This window comes from Ostrinia furnacalis, unplaced genomic scaffold, assembly GCF_004193835.3.
Source record: "Ostrinia furnacalis isolate ACB-3 unplaced genomic scaffold, ASM419383v2 OfSCF3139, whole genome shotgun sequence".
Lineage (NCBI taxonomy): Eukaryota > Metazoa > Arthropoda > Insecta > Lepidoptera > Crambidae > Ostrinia > Ostrinia furnacalis.
The window spans coordinates 199,290-221,657 of NW_021133378.1; the positions used below are offsets into that span (position 1 = coordinate 199,290).

The 22,368-nt window shown below is 39.4% G+C and overlaps 1 protein-coding gene across 4 annotated transcripts in view; it reads right to left on the bottom strand.

The window, feature by feature from the left end:
- Window positions 1-391: 391 nt before the first annotated feature.
- The window catches only part of rno (PHD finger protein rhinoceros), a 37,973-nt gene continuing 15,996 nt past the window's right edge, over window positions 392-22,368 (bottom strand). For all 4 annotated transcript variants that reach the window (XM_028310915.1, XM_028310916.1, XM_028310917.1 and 1 more), the window contains exons 5-6: window positions 8,779-8,968; window positions 392-8,685 (exon numbers count right to left, since the gene is read on the bottom strand). In XM_028310915.1, coding sequence (XP_028166716.1) covers window positions 1,568-8,685; window positions 8,779-8,968 — 7,308 coding nt within the window. In that variant the 3' untranslated portion in view covers window positions 392-1,567. The remainder of the gene's footprint in view (window positions 8,686-8,778; window positions 8,969-22,368) is intronic.

Here is a 22,368-nt window from a genome sequence, read left to right on the forward strand (position 1 = left end):
GCCGACTGCCGCCCGCACCCCGCGAAGGCCCCCTCAACAGCAAAACGTTCGGAATTTATCAAAAGTAAAATTTATGAATGAAAGTAATGTTCGATTGAAAAACGCAACGTGTCATTTAAAGATTAAAGAATTCCCAATCTATTCGTGCAAAAATCTTTTAAATTAACATAGCCGTTTTGGAGGAGTAGGGAATTTAAGTAAAAAATCGATGTCCCGTATTTATTTTTTTAATCCAAAACAAAGAGACGTAGCGAAAATTCAAACGTCACAAATGTAGTCCTTGAACTGTTGTATAACATATATTTTTTTCAACTATTTCTGTCCAGCAGTAAAAGAGGAGTAGGCTTTACAAAATGCCCATTTGGCGCGGATTGAGGACACTAATCGCCTTAACACTAACGCGAGTGGATCAGAAAGTATGTTTGTATGCGTATTGGCTGTGCGTGAACTGTTTTGCGCGTTTAGTAGTTTAGTACAATGATTCAGTCGGCATTCAGCAGCAAATCTTCAGGAATAATCACTTCGGATCCGCTGCATCGATGCTAACTCCTATATTTTTGTGAGTGACAAAGGTGACACCAAGATTGGCTCAACGCTTACTCATCATGGCTTGCAAACGTGTGGTATACTTTTCATACATTTTAACAAGCTAGTCACAATTTGCAAATCCCTCATCTGGCCAAAATTACTAAACTATGCATCCAAACCTTGTTTCATATTCACACATTATCTTAATAAATAAGCGAATTCATCATATTTACAATTGGTACATATACGTGCGCAAGAAGAATAAATAGTTTAGGCTACAAACATAATATACATATTTGAAATCAACGAAAATAATGATTCTATTGATTTCAGGAATATAATTATAATCACGCATGCAAAATAAATAATTTAGTTTAATGGCCCTAAATCTCTATATTGTTGATTTGCCTTTCATAAAAATACATAAGAATAACAAGTAAAAGAGCACAGCTCTCGTTTGAATTCAAGTTACGTGGTCCGGTATATTTCTATAACAATACTTCTATAAGTGAGTAAACAATGATTTTAACAGAAGTGAAGAATCAATCACAACCAGCCGGAGATAACTATGAATGAACGATCTGAATGGCAATGAAGCCGCCGCCGCGCGGCTGCGCAGGCGGCGCGGTGTGATGTCTGTAGCGAACTTGTGATACGCGAGCGTCAAACGATATACTATTACTTCCATCCATCAACATGATTAGTTTATGACAACATTAATGAGATTCCATATGAGGCACAAAGTAAAACAGTAACATTAACAAAAATATATATTGCTATACTATATTAAAACTTTTCTTGTGCACCACTCAATGCACAAACTATACACATATATCTTAGAGTAACTTTAAGTTATTCATTGAGCTTTCCATTTATACAAATAAATAATATATTAAACTACATCATTATGACGATAGTTGTTACTTTAAAAATATACAGATGTCTCTAAATAGTTTTGTAACCACTAGTATTTACAGGAGATTAACGAGTGTACTCAGATAGCATAGTTAACGCGGCATCAGCGAGCGCGCGTGTTGTATCACCTCACTTCGCAGTGCTTGTTGACGGCGAGCGGCAGCGCGGCGGCGGGCGGCGAGCCCTCGGGCGCGCCCGGCTCGCCCGGCTGCGACATCACGTAGCCCGAGCCCGCGGAGCTGCGCGCCAGTTTTAACCGGATCGGCGTCACCTTGGCGGTCCGGATCTTGCGCATCGCGGAGGACTCGCTGTAGGACGGCGGGTCGATGGCCAGCGGGTCGGGCGCGGAGGGGTCGTACTCGAAGGGGTCCACCGGCGGCTCGGGCGCCGCCGCCGCCGCCGCCGCCGCCCCGCTCGGGCCCGCCGCCGCCGCCGCGCCGTTCTCGGCGCCCTCCTCCTCCTTGGGGCGCTTTATCTTGATTATCAATTTAGTAGCACTCTCACTTTCACTGTTCACCACTAACAACTTCTCCGCTTTTTTGTCCTTCTTTTTCTTACGTTTCTCACTCTTGTTAGGCTTGTGCTTCTTCACTTTCTCAGTTTCCTCGAATTCGGCTATCACCATTCGGCGGTACTTCATGCTCTCCCGACGGAGATCTTCCAGGCTCGGCTTCGGTATGCTCGTCAGCCGTTTCTTAGGCGGCCGGAATTGGAAGCTGGAAGGCTCCTCGTTCACTTGCTGAACTATGTTAGACCCGATCTTTATCTTCAGTTTAGCCACCGGAGGTGAAGTGGGGTTCGACTTGTTGGGTTTAGCGGTCACACGGCCGCGTCTCTTGTAGTTCTGATTGGTGTTGCTCGAAAAGTTTGATAGTTTAACGTCATCCGATGCATCCACGTCGTTCATGCTCACTTCCAAGTGCCTCAATTCTCTGGAGAGGCCACTGGTAGTTTTGCGCTTCTTCTTTTCGACCGGGGCGTCGCTGAATTTGTAATCTTCTCGCGTGGGTATGCTGGTCATGGAAGCTACGGCTTTGGGTATGGTGATGACGGCGCGGGCCAGCGGCGGCGGCGCGGCGGGCGCGGGCGCGGCGCCCATCATGGCGGCGTGGGCCGGGTCGTCCATGTTCATGTCCTGGGTCCAGTACTGGCGCAGCAGCTCCTTCTTGCGCATGCGCCGCAGGTTCCCGGAGCCCGACGACGCGGTCGCGGCGTTGAACATGGTGGTGGTCGTCTCGTGCACGGGCGCCGGCGGCTGCGGGACGACGGGTTGAACGGAACTCGCCGAATAGTTGGCGTCTAAGAAAGGACCCTTGATTTTCACTTTCAATTGGTTTCTCGAATCCGACAACGACACTTTAGGTAATTGCGGAACAAACGTCTCTTTGGGAGGCTCCTTCGGCTCGGGTATCGGCGCCGGCGTGACCGAGCCGGGTTGCGGCTTGCTGGCCATCAGTGCTGTGTGCAGTTGCTTCTCGACTTCCTCGTCAATTTCCACCAGTTGTTGGCCGGCGGTGCCGCTGGCGAACTCGAGCAGATGGCTGTGGTAAGTCTCACTGGCAGGAGGCACGGCGTTCTCAAACGGCTGATACGTGCGCATATCCACCGGGCCCGGAAGGACCGGCTGCACCGAAGAGAATCCGGGGCCGCGGTCGGATGGCACTTTCCCTGAGGACGAAGTATGCTCTGAAGGTAGAGGAGAAGGGGGTTTAACGTCTTTGGTCTCGATCGTAGGAGTATGCTTGCTCGCCTGCAGAGGGCTGACGCGCGGTGAGGGAGACGTATCTTTGTAGGAATGCTCTGATTTTCTATCGTCTCTAATATCTATCGATTTACGCCTCTCACGAAGAGCTTTCAGATCGACACCGTCGTTCGCGAGTTCTTCGTTGAAATCATAGACCGTACCAACGAGTTTATTTTGAATCGAATTACCCATGTAAACCATAGGCGGGAAACCGTGCACACCTTGTCCTCGACTCTTAGAACGACCTCGACCTCTCTGGCTTCGGTTGTTTCTACTGCCTGCTCGTTTAGTGCCCTTGGGCCCATCGCCTTGCCTAGGTGATATACCAGGGCTGCTCTTGCCAGGTGATTTTCCGGGAAATTTAGGTGTCGTTTTAACCACTTTGGGCGGTGACTTGACATCTTGGATTGGAATTATGCTTGACATTGTTTCATTACTGTCGTTTGACATTTTTGTGGCTGGCCTAGTGTTGCTAGAGTCATTGAATGAATCTATGCTAATACTGGGACTAGACACCACGTGTATGTACTTATCACTGCCATCATCTCTTGGAACGTCCAGGTCGTCGCGTGGCGAGTCTGTGGGTTTAGGTGTGGGCGGCGCTATCATCTGAGTCGTGAGTGCGATATTCTGCGATGAAGTCGTGAAAGCCGCACAAAGTGGGAACGGTTTGGGCGGCAATAGACCAGTCGGTGTGAACGGCAATCCAGCACCGTACAGTCCTGGCCCAGGCGATGGTAGAGGCAACTGCGCAAATGGAAGTGAATTCAAATAGGCAGTTGCGTCTGTTGGGTAGGTGCTATACTGATTCAGTGGCAACGCCGGTTCTACAGCGCACGAATACGCCGGCAAAGGTGGATAAGAATCAATTTCTGGCATCACATTACCTTGATGTGAATCACAACTGTTCAAATGAGATTTCGAATCAGTCTTCTGAGAGCAAACAGATCCTTCAGAATTTGTACTCGAAGCGGACGACCTTCGCGTAGTTATCTTGCTCTCTCTCCATTTCGAATCTTGGCTGACATATGGAGAAGAAATCGTAGCACAATCTGAATGTATCATAGAATTATTGTTTTCATAATTGTGATTATCTTGTGTCAAGTCCTGATCATTGCTGGTAATTGAGTGGTCGACAACAGACAATGGTTGAGAATCATCGCTTTGTTTAGATATTGATATGGTATCACCGACTTCGGATAGGGATTGTACATCCGACGGCAACGGCTCTTTGACATCATCAACGTATTGAGACGTATCATATTTCCTCTCATTAGTGAGATCGATCCTGTCCTGTACATCACTTCTGACCATCGTGTTTATAATAGGCCACTTGTCATTACTAGTCATAGGAATAGGTTGAAGGTAATCTTTGCTGTCCATCATCGACTCGTTAGGAGGTAGAGGCAACTCAGAAGGAGCATATGTTTGAGGTAAATGGTTCATAGGGATATGATTATCTTTAGGTGGCGATCTTTTCTCAACGAATTCAATAGGGACTTCTTTGACTTCAGGTTCTGAAGTATTAGATGCGACAGTATTTTCATCTTCTCTTTCTTCTTTCTCATCACCAATCAATATTGGCTCATCCTTCTCGGTTGGCACTTTCTTAGTACTTAGCTGCATTCGAAGCCTGTCGACGAGATTCAATGTTTCCTGCACACCCTGTTCTTTTGAGTCTTCTTTGAAGAAAAATTCTGGATAAGCAGTAAAAGGCTTCATTATATCTTCATGGTTGAAGCCGTCGTCAACAGCCAGCATATCTAATTCAAACAACTCATTTTCTTTATGTTGTGGAGAAAATAGGGATCGGTTAGTGAATTGATTAACTGCAGATGGTATTTTAGCACTCTTTGAAATCTCCACTCCCTGTCCGACATGACTGGCATCTTGAGTTATGAATTTCTTTTCGGCATCCAAAATAGATTGCTTTCTGATATTTCGAGATATGGGGTTATCAACATCAATGTGATCTAAAGTTACTGTTCTGGCATCCATTGGAGTCTTAGGCGACTTAATCATTGTGTTTTCGTTCAAGTTAGCTTGAATCTTAGCTATCATTTTAATACTACTACTCTTGTCAGCATAATCTGAATCCATAGATTTGTCTTCAGTCATGTATTTATCTGGGCCACCAGCTTTCTCTACAGGTGGTGGATCAACATTAGGACTGGGAGCTTTTGGTAACCAGTGTTTGTCATTATCCGAGTAGTCATCATGAATTGGGATTGGACTCGTCTGCATTTTTCTAGGCTTCTGAAGAAGCAAGGCCTTTTTAAGGGGCTCTATCTTTTTCTTGCAAGGTTGAGTAGGAAGAACCTCATTCCTGCTTTGCCTTCTTTGTTTTGGTTTTGATACTTCTGGAGCAGTTTCTTTCACACTCATTCTTCTAGTTGTTACGGCCTTTTGCTTTAATTCAGCACTCTTCCTTGGGCTTATTCTGGGTGCCGTTTCAACAATCTCTATTTTATCTTTGTCGTCGTGGTACATACTTTGTCTTCTGGTCTTATGTATTTTAGGTTTGGTGTCAATATCCGAAAACTCAGGCGTAACCACTTCCTCTTTGATTTCATTCTTTACCTCCTTGTTCGCTTGCCACTCCGCAGGTGGAAGTTCACGGGACTGGCCGCTCTCTTTTGAAGTTTTATTGGCCCCAGCGGCAAGACCGGTGTCGTCTTTAGATGATTTTCTCGATCCGGCATCAGACTTATTAGGCATATTTCCGCTTGCAGTAGTGCTTCTGGTCCGAGCACGCGTGGCAGCACGCGCATTGGGTCGGCTCGATTCCTCTCCTTCAACAATCGGTGATGGTACCCTACACTCGGACCCCCGTTCGGAAGTTTTAAGCTTCTTGTCAGGGGCCTTGCGTGGGGATGTGTCTGTTGAAAGACTCTTTCCTTTACGTCTTCGTCGAGGTCGCTTCGGTGAGGGGCTGTCTGAACCAGAACCTCGGGACTCTTTCGAGCTATCGCCGTCACTCGAGGCACTTGTAGACGACAGGGGTCTTGACACCTTGTCGAGAAAGGGCAAGTCTACTGTCGGCCTAGAACCAGGCGGCGAAAACATTGACGGCTGCCTAACAACAGCTGGCTTTATTTCTCTAGCCTTGGCTGTTGGCTTCATGCCAGGTTTCTCGTGTTCTTCTTCCTCTTCCTCATCGTCGTCATCAGACGAACTAGATGATGATGAGCAACTGCTACTGCTTGATGATGAGGAACTGGAACTCTCTTTAGACGGGGGCTTTTTGCCATCTTCCAACTTTTTAGGTGACGTCTGGATGATATCTGCCTTTTCTCCATCCTTCTTTTTATCATTGTCATTCGCCTCGACAACAGGCAACTTACTGCCCAATCCACTTTTAATATGAGCAGCTGCTTTCTTTGCGGCTTGTCTTTGAGGTACATAAGCAATAGTTTCTTTATCGACATCTTTAGAAGATTTCTTCCTTCCCACTTTAGCAGGAGTAGCAGTCGACGTACTGGCAGTTTCCTTCACTTCTTTGCCCTTTGATTTCACTTTAGGTTTCAGTTTGGGATCTTCAGGAGAGGATTGTTGTGGTTCCTCTTTCTTCACTGCAGTCGTTGAGCGCATGTTCTCAGAGGCTTTCTTAGCAGCCTGTCTTTGGGGCACAATTAAATCAGTAGGATTATCTTTTTGCTTTCCTGCCTTTTCCTTGGGTTTCGGTTCATCCCCAATGGTTTCTGTAACCTTGACTGGAGGCTTTTTGTCGATTTGTTTGTCTTTGTCTGCTATATTTTTATTGGATGGTTTCCTACCCCTTTTCTTAGGTGCAGGTTTATCTTCTTCCTTAATCACAGGTTTCTTTTCCGGTTCCGGAATGAATTCTTTCATAGCTCCTTTAGTTCTGGGTAATGGCTGTTGGGAATCGTTAGCGCTTGGCGACTTTTCTGCTTTAATTTTCTCCACCTTTACTTTCTCAGTTTTAACCTTAGTTTTGAGATCAGCTTTTGTAGGAGTTGCCTCTTCACTGCTATCCGAATAGATGTCAACAGGGAACTTACTATTTCTCGTTGATCGTATAGGCATAAACTCATCACTATCTGTGGCCGACTGGCCTAATGTGCCAGCCGCCATTTCTTTTTCCATCTGTTGAAGAGTCTTACTACGAGATCGATCTTTCTTTGTCCTAGCACTTATAACCTCATCCTCGCTACTACTTTCAACCAATGCCTTTGACTGTGGGACTTTCTTTTTCTTTCTTTCAGGCTTTTTAGGAGATCGTTTAGCTTTAGTTTTGGGTGAAACCTTTTTCTTTGGAGAAATTGGTTTCTTTACGTCTTCATCCGTGCTGGAAATGGCTCTGCCACGATATCTACCAGAACGCGTCATTTCTGGCGCACTTTCTTCACTTGACAATCCACTACACATACTGCCACTGCGGCGAGAGCCATTCACATAATGTTTCTTATAAGGATTTGCCGTTTTCGAACCTTTTACTAACCCGTTCCTATCTTTCTTTTTATCGTCTCCCATTTCAGGTGGAGCGATTCGAGCTAGTAATTCTTCGAAATTATTTTTATGATTTGGTGCACCAGGGTGCGAATACAGTTGGTCATAGATTGATGGTCCGTGATTTGCTTGCACGACAGCATCAAATTCAGGACCTCCTAACTCTGCACCACCCGATAGTACCCCTACCTGTTTATGAAATGTTTGTTCTCTCATCCGAAAAAACGAGCGAGAGAGCTTTTCCCTCCTACTCACCATATAGCATAAATTACGTACTCTTTCCAGATCTTGCCTCAACTGCACAAACATTTTCATCTTATCCAGATCAGCTTGTTCCTGGCGGTGCGTCATTAGTTCGCTGTCGTCGGTCTTGGGCGGTAGTAAGGGACGATTATGCCCTGCTCGTCGCTTCAATTTCCAGTAGTTGTAAATGTAATGTATAGCGTCTTGATCCACATCAAGGAGATGCGAACTTATATCCTTCAAACTAACGTGTCGATCGAATTCTCTTTCGATTTCCTGCAAGCGAGCAGCACGAGCTTGAGTCTTTTCCTCAGAAGTCATATCCTTCCGGCGCTTTCTTTTCACCTCCTCCTCCTCTGAACCAGAGCCCGAACATTTATCTTTTTTAGAATTAACACTATGTTTTTGACAATACGATCGTAGCTTTACACCATCATCAGCATTTTCATCTTCGATGATTGCACGCATTTCAAGTCCATGTTTAAATGCACACGTTACGTGGTAAGCAGTCTTACAAGTCTTTACAGAGCACTGTATACACGCTCCCTTGCGTTCACGACACAAAACACATACTAGAGACCAACGAGATGCTGGTATAGACGATATTTTAGTAATAGGTTCCATTTTTTCGGCACAGCCGATTGACACTTCGGGGATCCATAGTACACAGCTAACGTGAGCCCACTTATGACCAGAAGGAGTACATTTCATAGCACCACCAAGGTTCGGGCACAGGACGCATGTTGGCCGCACACCGTCGCCGCACGGTCTGCACAGCCACTGCCCTGGAAACGAGAAAGGGAAACATTGTTTTATACTCGTCTTAATTAATATTTTTCACTCTTTGAGAGTGCCACACTCACCAGTACCATACATACCATCAGGAATGACAGTTATGCCATAGCAGGCCTGGTGCACGCATATGTTGCATGAGTCACAAAAGACCATTTCATTGCCATCTTCGGAATCCGGAGACCGGCAGACATCGCATATAACATTTTCGTCATATTCAATGCCCAACCCCTCCTCCGACTTCATAATAGCCTGTATTTTGTCCCATGTTCGAACCTGAAATAAAGCAAGAAATAATTGGTTACTTGCATTTCATTTACACTAGAGAAGCCCTATTCTAGACTGTTTAGACGCGTCCAGCAACGGTCACAATTCAGTCTACTGCAGCGATGCGCCATTTCTCAGGACACCTCATAAAAGAGGTCAGCAAATAATACATTTCATTCGCAGAAGTTTCTAAAAATAACTAATCAATAAAGTCAAGTTACATTTTCGGCGTTATCACCTCGGCGTTCGACTGTTTTATCGATATATTTTTATAGGTCAGAGATCATAATAGAATTAATGTACGTGAAAACAGTATCTGCGACAGCAAAATATTAGTTGGTCTTTGTAGCATTCAACAAACAGTACAAAGCGTCCAACGTTCAAAGCGGTACAAAAAGTTGGCTCTAATCCTTTCGACGGGTGCAACCCTGCATGCTAAAAAGAGCTTTAATCGTTTTATACCCTTTGGCACTGCACCGTAGGAGATTCTGTGAGATTTCGCTTTACTTGCATTTTAATATATTTTGTAAGGATAGGTACTATATTTTATTTTATTTTATATTCTACGAATAATACTTCTTTTATGTGATTGTAGCATAAGGTGATCCGTCTGCTCGTTTGCCTACTGTCACATAAAAAAATAAGACATAATTTGTATAGATCGTTTCATCCACGAAGACGCCCACCCCTTTTGGTCGAGTGAAGGGCGGTTTGCGGGGAGTTCCGTATTGTAATCTCTTCGTGTAATCTAGTGAAGCTTATCGCTAATTATGAAATTTCATAAATTACCGTATTAGCCAGTAACTACAATCAATAGGATCTATTTTCGGAATAAAACAAAAATGGAGGCGACGACGTCTCACTTCATAACGCACATGTATTGATTTATAGGCCGCATATTCTAGATGGGTGTTGATTCTGAATAATGACACTGGACGATAAAGGCTCAACATTTTTCTAGTTTATTAACTTGCCACAGCCCGAGTGTCTGTGACACCCTCCAGTATAAAGCTGAGCGTTCGCGTTATTTTGATATCAGGCACTCCAAACTTTATTCAATTGTCTAGTCTATTCTTTAAACACCTTCCATATCGAAACATTTGTACTTATTTACTCCATAAATAGATCCATAAACACATTATGTAAAACTACTAAAATTAAGTTTCCATTTAAACTTAACAGTAAAAGAACCATTATCCAATTAATATCCTACTAATCCTACTTATAATATGTAAGTATGGATGTCTGGATGTTAACATGTTTGTTACTCATTCACGCAAAAACTACTGAACGGATTTTGATGAAACTTTACAGTATTATTGTTTATAACCCAGAATAACATAAAAGGCTATAATTTAGGACGACCTGTGACAAACTAAATTTCACGCGGGTGTAGCCGCGGGCAAAAGCTGGTTTAAGTTTAAAGCATTAGTGGTATGAAGAATTTTTGAGATCATAATACGATTTCTCTAACACTAAAAGGGCAGGCGACAAAATAAATATCACAAAGTGGCGCCTATTAGTGTTCAGCTCGTCCTCTAATCTAATTCAAGCTCCGTGTGCAGTTTAATAAATTGCCCGAGCCAGCTTGACGTTTAAAAATGTTATCGAGAGAACACACTTGCCATATTGCATGCCGATGTAAGCAAAGTGAGTATAGTTTTCAGCATGTGAGGCTTCGTTTTTGCTACATTCTGTAAAATATTCTCTAGTTTATTATGTTAGTGAGCCGTTTGTACACCTATTGTGAGACTGTCACATGAGTGCCGTAATATTACTTCGAAAATAGACTGAATCTTGGTCTCAAGGTTTGGAGGACTAGTTTGCGATGCAGTTGCGTTTATGAATTGAACTGTGATAGGTTCAAATGATGTTGCAGTTGCTGCTACGAGTATTTGTCAGATGTTAGTAGTGTCAATTAAAATATTAGATTCAAATTCAAATTCAAATTCAAAAGTTTATTTGCCAAAAACACAGTAATACAGGGTGACCATATTAAATAGGATCATGTGTTTAGTCTGCTCGGAGACGTGCAAAAATTACAGGATTCAATAGTATTAATGTCAAATAATTAAGAAAATGTCAATGTAAAATTAAATTAATAGTATCAATGTCGCCAATTAAAATATTCCTTATAACTATAAAAACATTTGTTCAAAAGCCAGCAAGTCAATCTGCTTTTAAATATAGGGCCTTGGAGTACTTTAAGTTCTTCCGGTAGTAGATTATACATAACTACACTCGTGTTATATGCATTTCTTTTATACAGGGTGTTTCTTGTAAGGTGTCAAGCCGAAGGCAGGTGATAGGTGAGGGCTAGACCTATCGATTTCACCCCCATGTATGTTCTACGATTTTTCGTAGTTTAGAAGTTATCGTTAATTTTGTGATTTTTTCAAATTTCATGACCTAGTAGGCTTTAATTTTTTTTATCTTTTTTTTGGGTTGACTTTTCTCAGATTTCTTTTTTTTGACAGATTCCCTATTAATTTCAGATGTTTGAAAAAAATAATCACCTTCCTATCTTTGATGCAAGATACAAAATTTTTGCTAGAAACATAAAAAATATGCTTTTAGCAGAACATTCTAAAATTTTCAACTTAAAAGTTTGAAAAAAAAAAAGAACTTCCATAGGTCCAAAATAATTTTAAAAACTGCGCAGTTTTCTGAACTTTCATAATAACACAAAAAAACATGTACTTAATAGGCCATTATTTTCTGTAATCGCTCCACTAAAGTGGTAAGTCGGAGATTCCGTTACATGTTTTTGTCTTTCTTAGGACTAACTGATGTTTGCAATCCCTAAGTTTACGTTATGTAGAACACATTTAGAGACAATAACTGAAAAGAACATTTTTTTTATCCACAACGAGGAAGCTCTTGCCCTTCATCTGGTATACAACAGGGAATATGAAAATATTGATGAACTGCGGACAAAGCTGACTGAAGCACAAAACCACATTAGAATGCAAGAAGCTTTTGTAAATTTACGAAGAATTTTTTTGCATCGTTGTCGAATGTGCATACGGTCAACAGCGGACATTTTGAACATTTACGTTAAATTAAATCATTACACCCTTCTCTCTCTCTCACACACACACACGCACGCACGCACGCGCGCGCACACACACACACACACACACACACACACACAGACACGCACGCACACACACGCACACACAAACTCTTTGCCTTTCTCTCACACTTTAATAGGTAGGTATATCAAATTTAATCGTAAAGTAACAATCACCACTGTGGTCTAGTGGTAAGACCACTTATTTAGGACAGCCAATTCCTGTATGGTTTAGGATTCCGGGTGAAGCTCGCTGATCATCCATCAGTTTCCATCAGGTCAGATGAAGGGCAAGAGCTTCCTCGTTGTGGATAAAAAATGTTCTGTTCAGTTATTGTCTCTAAATGTGTTCTACGTAACGTAAACTTAGGGGATTGAAAGCATTAGTTAGTCCTAAGAAAGTCAAAAACATGTAACGGAATTTCCGATTTACCACTTTAGTAGAGCGATTACAGAAAAAAATGGCCTATTAAGTACATGTTTTTTTGTGTTATTATGAAAGTCCAGAAAACTGCGCAGTTTTTAAAATTATTTTGGACCTATGGAAGTTCTTTTTTTTTTTCAAAGTTTTAAGTTGAAAATTTTAGAATGTTCTGCTAAAAACATATTTTTTATGTTTCTAGCAAAAAAATTGTATCTTGCATCAAGGATAGGAAGGTGATTATTTTTTTCAAACATTTGCAATTAATAGGGAATCTGTCAAAAAAAAGAAATCTGAGAAAAGTCAACCCAAAAAAAAGATAAAAAAGTTTAAAGCCTACTAGGTCATAAAATTTGAAAAAATCACAAAATTAACGATAACTTCTAAACTACGAAAAATCGTAGAACATACATGGGGGTGAAATCGATAGGTCTAGTCCTCACCTATCACCTGCCTTCGGCTTGACACCTTACAAGAAACACCCTGTATATATCCTTGCGACAGGGAGGTTGATGCATTAGGTTTAAGTATTGCTGTCTTATATGAGGTCTTACAGTGACTTCTCTGCGGGTCTTGTAATAGAAAGGTAAAGTCGAGCTCAGAACAGTCAAGATTCATAGTTAAAGATGATATTTTGCAACAATAATTGCTGCCAACTGTAAAACGCATTATCTGCTTCTATTAAATTCGTGGATATTTATTACGTGTAACGTAACTGCAGAAGCACACATGCAGATGTACAAGAATCATGATACATCTTATAAAGTACGTTGGTAAGTCCAAAAGTATAGCACATCGACAACATCCTTAGACATTGTCTTATAATTGCACCTTATGAAACGTCTTTAAGCAAGAATCAATAATTTACCGGCGGAACGGCGCCACACTCAATAGATGCTCGACATACGATCTGCAGTATTAATAAATAATGCGGTAGGTAGGTATTTACTTTCTTAGATAGTTCCAGAAGTTATACGTTTTTGAAACTAGACACAGCAGGCGATACTTTTAGGGATCAGTGGTAACATCCATAGTGCCCAATGCTTAATCAGGGTGTCCACTGCAAATGTTCGAAAAAATTCCCTGACTTTTCCCTGACTTTCCCTGACAATTTTTTCAAAATTCCCTGACCAACTATTATACATTTTACAGAAAAATAAAATAAAATATATATTTTCAAATTTTACAGTATTTTTGGCAATTTTTTAAACTAATTGATATTAAAAATTGTAATTTCTTAAAAAGATGGGGTGGTTTTAACATAATAAAATTACAGATAAATTTCAGATATTTTTTTTATTTTACGTAACTAATTAGCATAACAGGAATTTCACAATTTAAACTTATTGTTGCAGAAAGTGTCACCTTATTGTAAGGAAATTAAAAAATATTATATTGAAACATTTATCATCAATAAAATTATTATATTATTTAAAAAATGAGAACTTGAGATCAGTATTTTCAGTATTTATTGAAAATCATTTTATAACTTGAGATATTAATGCCGAAAGAACACCTTATTCTAAGAAAATAACAAAAGATAAATAAATAAAAAACATAATTATATGTACTATAAAAACATTTGGTGAGTAAGACTAATAATAATTACGATACTTAAACAAATATCCACTGAGTAACAATCTACATATAAAAAAATAGATAAATAATATTTAATCGATAGCTAGCGCTATAGCAAAAAGTAAAATGTGTCTTCACGTGAATCTAAAAATTAAAAAAGCGAGATCAATGGTTATAATTATTTGGCATACTCTGATAAGTGTATAAGATGTGATCATCTTATACATTCCTTTTCTTAACTTTTAAAGCTCTTTTTAACATTTCCAATTGCACAAGTTCTTGTTCTGTTTGTATTTTTATTTTTTTCTTTTTTTCTTCTACCTCTTTCAACTGTTGATCTATTTTTCGTTTTTCCTTGTTTTTCTTTTGTTCATCTGATATTTTTTCTTTTTTTTTATTTAGATTTTCTTGATACCTTCTACGTGAGCTTCGTACAGAAACGATCAAAGATTTTGTGATTGTAAAATTCTGAGGACCATCGATATTTTTCAAGGCGTCATATATAATTCTTTGGGATATTAACGACTCTTCCAATAAATTTTCCACTAAGAGAGATTTGTTAATGGAAAACCCTCCCTCCACACTCGCGTTGCCGTGGGAGAGGATAAAACAGATCTTCATGACGCTCCATATGTCAGCGTATTGTTTAGCAGCCCCGATGAGTGAATGGTAAAACTCATCGACACCGATTTTGTCATCATTACTAAAGTCTTCAAAATATTGGCTCCAAGCGTTCCTCGCTTCGAAAACCATTTTTTGATATTGGCTTTTGGCATTGTCAGCCACATGCCCTTTAATTTTGTCCGATTCGTGCATAATTTCCAATAATACATCTACGCGTTTATTGGCTACCTCAGGTTGATGCTTTATGACTTTTGGATCAAAACATGTCAAACCGCGTACAAAACGGTACTTAATAGGGCTTTTTTCCAACAATTTTTCAATCAAAGCTATAATCAATTTTCGGAAAGCGCCTTTGAACAAAAGTTTGTCTTTGTCAGTACATTTTGCTTCTTTTAAGAGACGCTTTGCTTCATACCCAATGTGGACATTTTCCGTTGATAATAAATTTTCCGTGTTTTTCAAATCTAGATCAATAATATTTTGACTGGACGCGTCCTCGAGTTTTGTAGGCTTCACTATCTTTGCCATTAGGGTTCTTATTAACTCCACGATGGCAGTGTACAAAAATGGCGTAAGTGGTTTTTCGCTTTGAAATCTTTTTAAAAAAGGTTCGCAGTCAGATATAATCGACCTTATAGCTGCCAGTTGGGCTTTGAGCAAAGGATCTTTCATTGCAGCATTTAACTTTTTTTTATTGTGTGTTTCTGGAACAGAGGAGTTTTGAACGAATTTCCTTACATTATCATAAACTTTTAAAGCTCGATCTATGCAAGGGCCATTTTCGAGCCATCTTATTGAAGTGAACTTCTGTGGGAATTCTGTACCTCCAGTAATTGCTGTATACAAAGCTCGACGAGCTGGCGAGTCTTTAAAGAAATTATACATTGTTCTCAAAAGTTCGTATATTTCCCAACCAGTTTGTTTATGTCCAGTCTTAACAGCGCCATTCACGGTGTGTAAACCACAAACACCGATGTCTATTAATGGAGTTTTTGAATTTTCCGTGGCGAGTTCAGTCTTCAACTTTTGAAGAAAGCTAAGGTTCACGTTCGGTCCGTCCATCGAAACTTGCAACAACTTGTCTCGGTCTAGATTTGACAAACCCTCTAAAAATCCATCCAATAGATTATTAGCAGTTGAATTCCCTAGAAAAATGCTTGTCCAATATCTTGTCTCAACTCTGTCGGTATTCTTGTTCCAAAATCTTATGACCATATCCATTTGGCATTTTTGTGATACTTTATTCAGTGACTCATCAAAAGAAATGACGTAAAATAGACAATCTTTAAGCTCTGCTTGCAAACATGATCTAAAATGCGGAGCGATTCCGTGATTAATCACATATGATGCTTTTGTTTTTCCCAATGAAAAATTTAAGGCTATTTTGCTGTCTGGAAACATTTTTTTAAAGGCAGCAGTGCTTCTGTCGCTGGAATTAAGTGACATTTTATCGAATACAATTTGTAAGGCCCAAAGTATCTCGGCGGACGTGACGTCATCATCATTGTATGCATGGTGTAGTATATTTCTTGGTTCTTCGGTTTTTGGTTGATTATCACCACTTTTGGTACTCTGAGCCAATTCTATGCTGACTGTTGTTGAAGTTGTAGTTTCAGATTTGGTAATCTTTTGCGAAAAAAAAGAAATATCAGGTTGCCCCTTTTTTAACTCAATATTTTTAATATGTTTAGGTCCCTTGGCATGTGAAACTAAAGCTTGTCTACCCATATTACTTAGTTTAAATGATTTGCAACATACTTTACAGTATGCTAATCCTGGTTTATCTGGGACATCATTCAACCAATCCGAAAATTCTGAACTGAGTTTAGGATCCAGCCACACTTTATTAAATGTACATTGTTTAGCACTCATTTTAGCACTGTTGCCCGTTTACCATATTGAGTATATTAATAGCACTCACAATGAACCGCTCACTAGTCTGCACTCAATAATCAAATCAATAAATAATTATAAAAAAATATAAGTTATAAGTTACACTTTCACATCAACAATAGAAAATATATCATTTTACTGAAACAAAAAAGTACAACCATGAAAACAAAAAGGAGTAATCTAGTTATGACAAAAAAAATCATAACATAGATCACTCTAATCCTGAAAAAAAAACTATATGAAAGTAATCTAATTATGAACAAAATTATGTCATAATTTAGATCAATCCACTTCATTAGATAAAAAACTAAAAAGGAGTAATATAATTATGACTAAAAACAAAGTCATAATGTAGATCACTCCAAACCTGAAAAAAATAATGCTTCGATAGTCAAGATCAAAGGTCTTTCTAGAGCATACATTAATTAAATCCCTCATTTTACAATCACTGGGAAATTTCGGGAGACAAACAGTGTTTTGGTAGACAAAATCTCAATGTTTCCCTGACTTTCCAGGTCACCCCTCTATTTCACTGACTTTCCCTGACTGCTATGAGCTTCCCTGACTTTTCTCTGACTTTCCCTGACTTTCCAGAATGTGGACACCCTGTTAATATTGATCTATGAACATGTTAAAAGTGTGAAAGTCGTTACCGTTGGGAGACTTGGTCATTATTCGTTATATAAATGTCAAATTGTATCAAAATGTATCCCTGAATGCAGGCTAACCTGAACTTTATCCTTCAACATCAACACAAACTTTATGCTTATAAATGTTAAAATTCGTTCGGTCCGTGCCTAAACGCTATTAGAATAAAATCGGCGCGCAACAGATGTCACACTTCGTTCGTCGATACTGAACTGAACTATAGAATAAATTCAGAACTATACGTTTCAATTGTGCCATTCCACAATGGAAAGAAATCTCATACGAGTCCTCTTATGATCTATCTCGAGAAAATAAATTCTACTATAATTCTATTCCTTACGTTCGGTAATATATCTACAGTTTCCAACTAAGCCAACCACTTAGTTGAAATAAAACAAAATCATGATCAGCTTACCCCGCTCCAAGAAGACGCTGATCGGAAAATGGTCAATCATGATTTAAACTAATAAGTAGATATTATTAAAATGGACACACGTTCGCTCGGGGAGAAAGCGGGTAGTAAATAAGTGGCAGAGAGATTCAGCGAAGCCGAAGGGCGTCTGCCACCCACGTAGGGTGGTCGCGAGAAGGTCGCGCCGACTTAGGCCACTGCGATATGAGAGCGTATCGCGGGCAGTTAGCGATTAGCGATTAGCAGATACCAAATTTTATTAAAAACTAGGGCGTTGGCACAAATAGTAGGGTTTGTATGGTTTACGATACTGAATTCAGTTTCAATCTCTACTCAACAAATACAATGAAGTTAATCTTGTTCTTCTTTGTTAGGTTTGGTGGTAAAAAAAACCCTCTATATGGATACCATAAAGTAAGAATTTTCACAAAAATAATTAAAATTAAACTGCCGTATCAATAAAATTAAACTTCAAATCACGACACAAACCAATGAAACATTCAGAAAACGTTTTGATAATCTTAAAATCGGATTGAACGAAGCTAATCTCCGCTTTCCGCTAAGCGTATGCCGCCGCGAACCAAATAACCTGCCTCTTGTTATCAAATTTATACGCTAACACCCACACGGTGTCGAAATAGATAATTTTCACCTTGCATCAAAATAATTACTGGAATTTTCTTACAGTTAATCGTCGTAAACAAGACGCCTACCTAAAGTTCTCCAATTTTACAAAACCTGTAGACGTTATAATTGATCAATCTAAAAATAGCTGATGAAATAATCACTTAACAGGAGTGTTCTTCTAGATAAAGCCTCTAAATTTTAGAGTCTACAACATAAATTTTAATACATTATTACATTCTCATTTTCTCATAATAAGTAAACTAAATAACCCTACTGTTGCCATAACTTCATCGTATGAATTTTAAATCCAATAACACTAACAGCTAAGTGTAAGCAACGTCGAAAATGAGCGACATTAAAAGCTACTATTTCGGAATGACGAATATTAAGCACCTGCAATGCAACGTGAACGAAAAGTGCAAACAGGCTCAAGTAATTGTATTACGCGCGACGATTTAATATCCTTTCAACGCCGGTCAGCGTCGTCTGCAGCTATGAAATATGCAATTTAAGTCTTCTGTTAAGTACGCTTTATGCTTATTTATCAGATTTACGATGCCAAATGGACTTTAAAGTTTAAACCAATTAAAACATTTTGTAATAATGTGTACGCTTCAGAAACAACGTAACAGGTAACATCCTAAAGGCTTGTAATATGGGAAAAACACGTAATAATGTTTCAAGACAATGCAAGACGTAATAATGTTTCTTTGACAGCCAGAATAAAATACCTATATTGCGATGAAACTAACTAAAAGAAAAAAGCAAACTAGCCTCGGGAAATCCAATAGCGTTTCCACAAAATAAATACGGGTACACCGAGGCGCGTGCATCTCAAACAGTTATTGTACTTTGCGTTCTGTCTTCCGTTCGAGGGGCGAACTACTTTAAGATGTTTTTAATGACGTGATATAACAATAGAAAATATTAAAAAGAACTGCTTGATTGTTCGATGTAATTTGTTTGATACTTTTACTGTATTGAAATATAATAAATCTTTCTTGTCAGTCGGCTAGAGCCAGCAGCGTTATACCCCGATCACTGTTTATTTTTGCCGATTGCTTGGACTGGGGCAGCCATAGCGCAAAGGTATATTATGTTTCATCATACGTTCAAATGTTAAGGCAACTCTAATAACCCAATTTGCCCAGAATGAGTTTTTTTTTGTGCGCATTTTCTCAAGATTGATCCAAAAGAAAGCTAAGTCGGTGAAAACATTTACTATAATTACAAACAAACACACCTTATAGTCATTCAGCAGATAGAAAGATAAAATATATCTATTATGAAACCAGACCACTGACACATTACATACGAATTTTCAAGTTGTGACTGGTGAAAATGGCATCCAGAGCTTCGGCGGTAAGAGTCCAATTCCCAGACCGCCAGCGTTCAGTGAAAAGGAGAAAACTATCACTTTAAGCTATATCGCCGCTCCTATACGATACAGAAATTATTTACTGCAAATATATTACGGGTGGCACTTCGTTTAACGGTCGATGGCGAATTGGTGAGTATCGGAACGCTGGGATGTATTAAAGAATAAAATAGGAACTAATGTTTAATTTCTTCGGACTATAATATTTTTAGTTTGGACCTTTTTATTTAGATCTAATATGTCTACAAGCAAGGAGTTCGCGAGGTATAAAGGTAAAGAATTTAAAAATTGAATTTTTAACAACAGGAGATCGAGATTCAAGCACTTGGCGCTCAAAGCATTTTACCGCGCCACTTATCACGGCGCTCCTGCTGACAGATATGCAATAACGTCGACCTACAATTTTATCTAATGTAACGATTTCACTTATTTTTTACTTAAGGATATTGCACGGCGGAATATGAGTGAATATGAGCAGAATTTATAAATTTGAGATTCATGTATGACGATGAAATTCGCACCCAAGCTAAAATATTTTCGAGTTAAATCAAAAATGTATTTTTTTGGTATTTAGCAAACTGACAAATTGTCCTTTAAAAATCTTCCAAGGTACTTGCATCTCGTTCATTACTTGAAGCCGTTAATCGTTTTTGTTGATGGCCGCCAGCCTCGTGATTTGCATACCGGACTGCGACAGATGCGGTCTCGTATTCTATCCCCGCCGATGCAACAAAGGCGTTGAGTACGAATTAATATCATATTTACTTATACATAGCTATTTAGGTACTAATAGGTAGGATCCGTTATGTTGACGCCACGTCATAAGCTAGGTCATTAGCGCGTTTAACAAAATTTCTGTCCTTTCGTTTGCAACGCTCACGCCTTTCATTCTTTCCTTGTATTTCAAATAGTTGTACATAAGGAAATAAGAAGAAAAACTAAATACAGCTCTCTAAAAGGACTTCCACTAATCTCGTGACGTGGTTGGTATAAAAACAACACAACGCTGATTTCATTTCTTGTCTGAATAATGGAGATAAGACAGAGTGTGCTTAAAACCACTTCAAATATAAAAGTCGTATTTGCAAACTAAGTTTTCTCGGTTATCCGTTTGTACCTATTTCTACAAGTTTCTCATAAGGTGGGAGGAAATTGTCCCGACAGTCTTAAAATAGTTTTCCTATAACATGCGATTCACTTTATTTATCATCACATCAATATCCGACCGAGACTAGAAACGTAACGAAAGCATATAAGTCGAAAGGTTAGGTCAGAAGCATAGCAAAAAAAATCTGGCCATTAAAATATATTCACAGCGTTAAATATATTTTAAAATCAAATTAAATTTTAATTGAAGGGTGACTAGAGTGGCGCTAACAAGTTATTGATTACCCAGCTCCAACAGGTGGGTACATAACTATTGCGCTGACGTGCACTATAAAACACGGCTTGTTCCCTAAAATTGGGATGTCAATATTTACAGAATGCCGTTAGCACGCCATTTTAATTGCCAATATAGTGATTCACAAGGAGAATCGCGGAAAGGAAACAATATACGAAATAGGTCACTCTGATATGCAGTCTTTTCAGTTAACTTAAAGGCATATGCCACAAAAGCCCAAATTATAATTGCCCAATGTATGAAAACCTCTCTTAACGGCAACACCACGAAAGCTTCATGTTTCAAATTTCAAATCCCTTCATATATCTCTGATGCATTGTCAGCCAGAGCATATAGTAAAGTATAGATATAATACTAGTCTACGAATATACTAAATTATATTTACAACATACCTAGTAGCAATCATCTAGTGACATAACAATACAGATGGGCCGCTGAGTGCACCGCGGCTCAAACGGCACCGGCCGTTAAACAGGAAGCCGCCGATAGAGGTGGATCAGACTTTATTAAATAATACCGATAACTACTCCTTGAGCGGTGCACGCTGATCGCAAAATTGCACTACGCGAATTGAATCCGACCTATAAATATCACACCACGGGTACTTCTTTACAATGTTATCGCTATTGCAATGCAACGCGATTCGTCACTAAAAACTATCTCCATTTTGTTTGGCACTAACTAACATTTATTCAATCAATCATTCTCACCTCATCTTGGTCGGTAATGTCCACGCATGCGTATTGCGATTTTCAGTACATAGAGTTATAAAAAACAAATCATGACATCTGTTGATGCACCAAAACAAGTTCCCGAGCGCGAGAAAGTGAAGAAAAGTCGCGCGGACCTAACTTGCATGCTCCGTTTTTTGCATTACCGGTTTGTGATGACACGGTTGTTCTCGATAATAAAATTAATTATATCAAGTCAAGGAAAAATATGACAAAAACACCTGCGGAATGCCCTTGACCCTCAGTATGAGCCTTCCAAATATTCTAAGGACCAGATTCTAAGTCTAATTCCATCATGGTGTTTTTTGTGATACTGATTCGAGCATACAACTTAAGAGCTTTTATTTTATTTTAAAACCTGTACAGAAGTACATCTAGGGTATATAAAAGATCGTATACATGTAATGCTCAAGTCCTGCCTGACGGAAACACAGAACAAATAATTTACAGTTGTCCTACCAATAGCTCTATAGGTAATATGATTTATTTGAGTAGTTGTACCACCGAAATACCTAATTACCTGTGATACTACCAGTAGACCACGGGCAACGCGTGAAAATGTTATGTCTTTGTTTAAAGTTTTATATGTAGTATTCACTAAGACAAAATGTCCCCGCGAAGT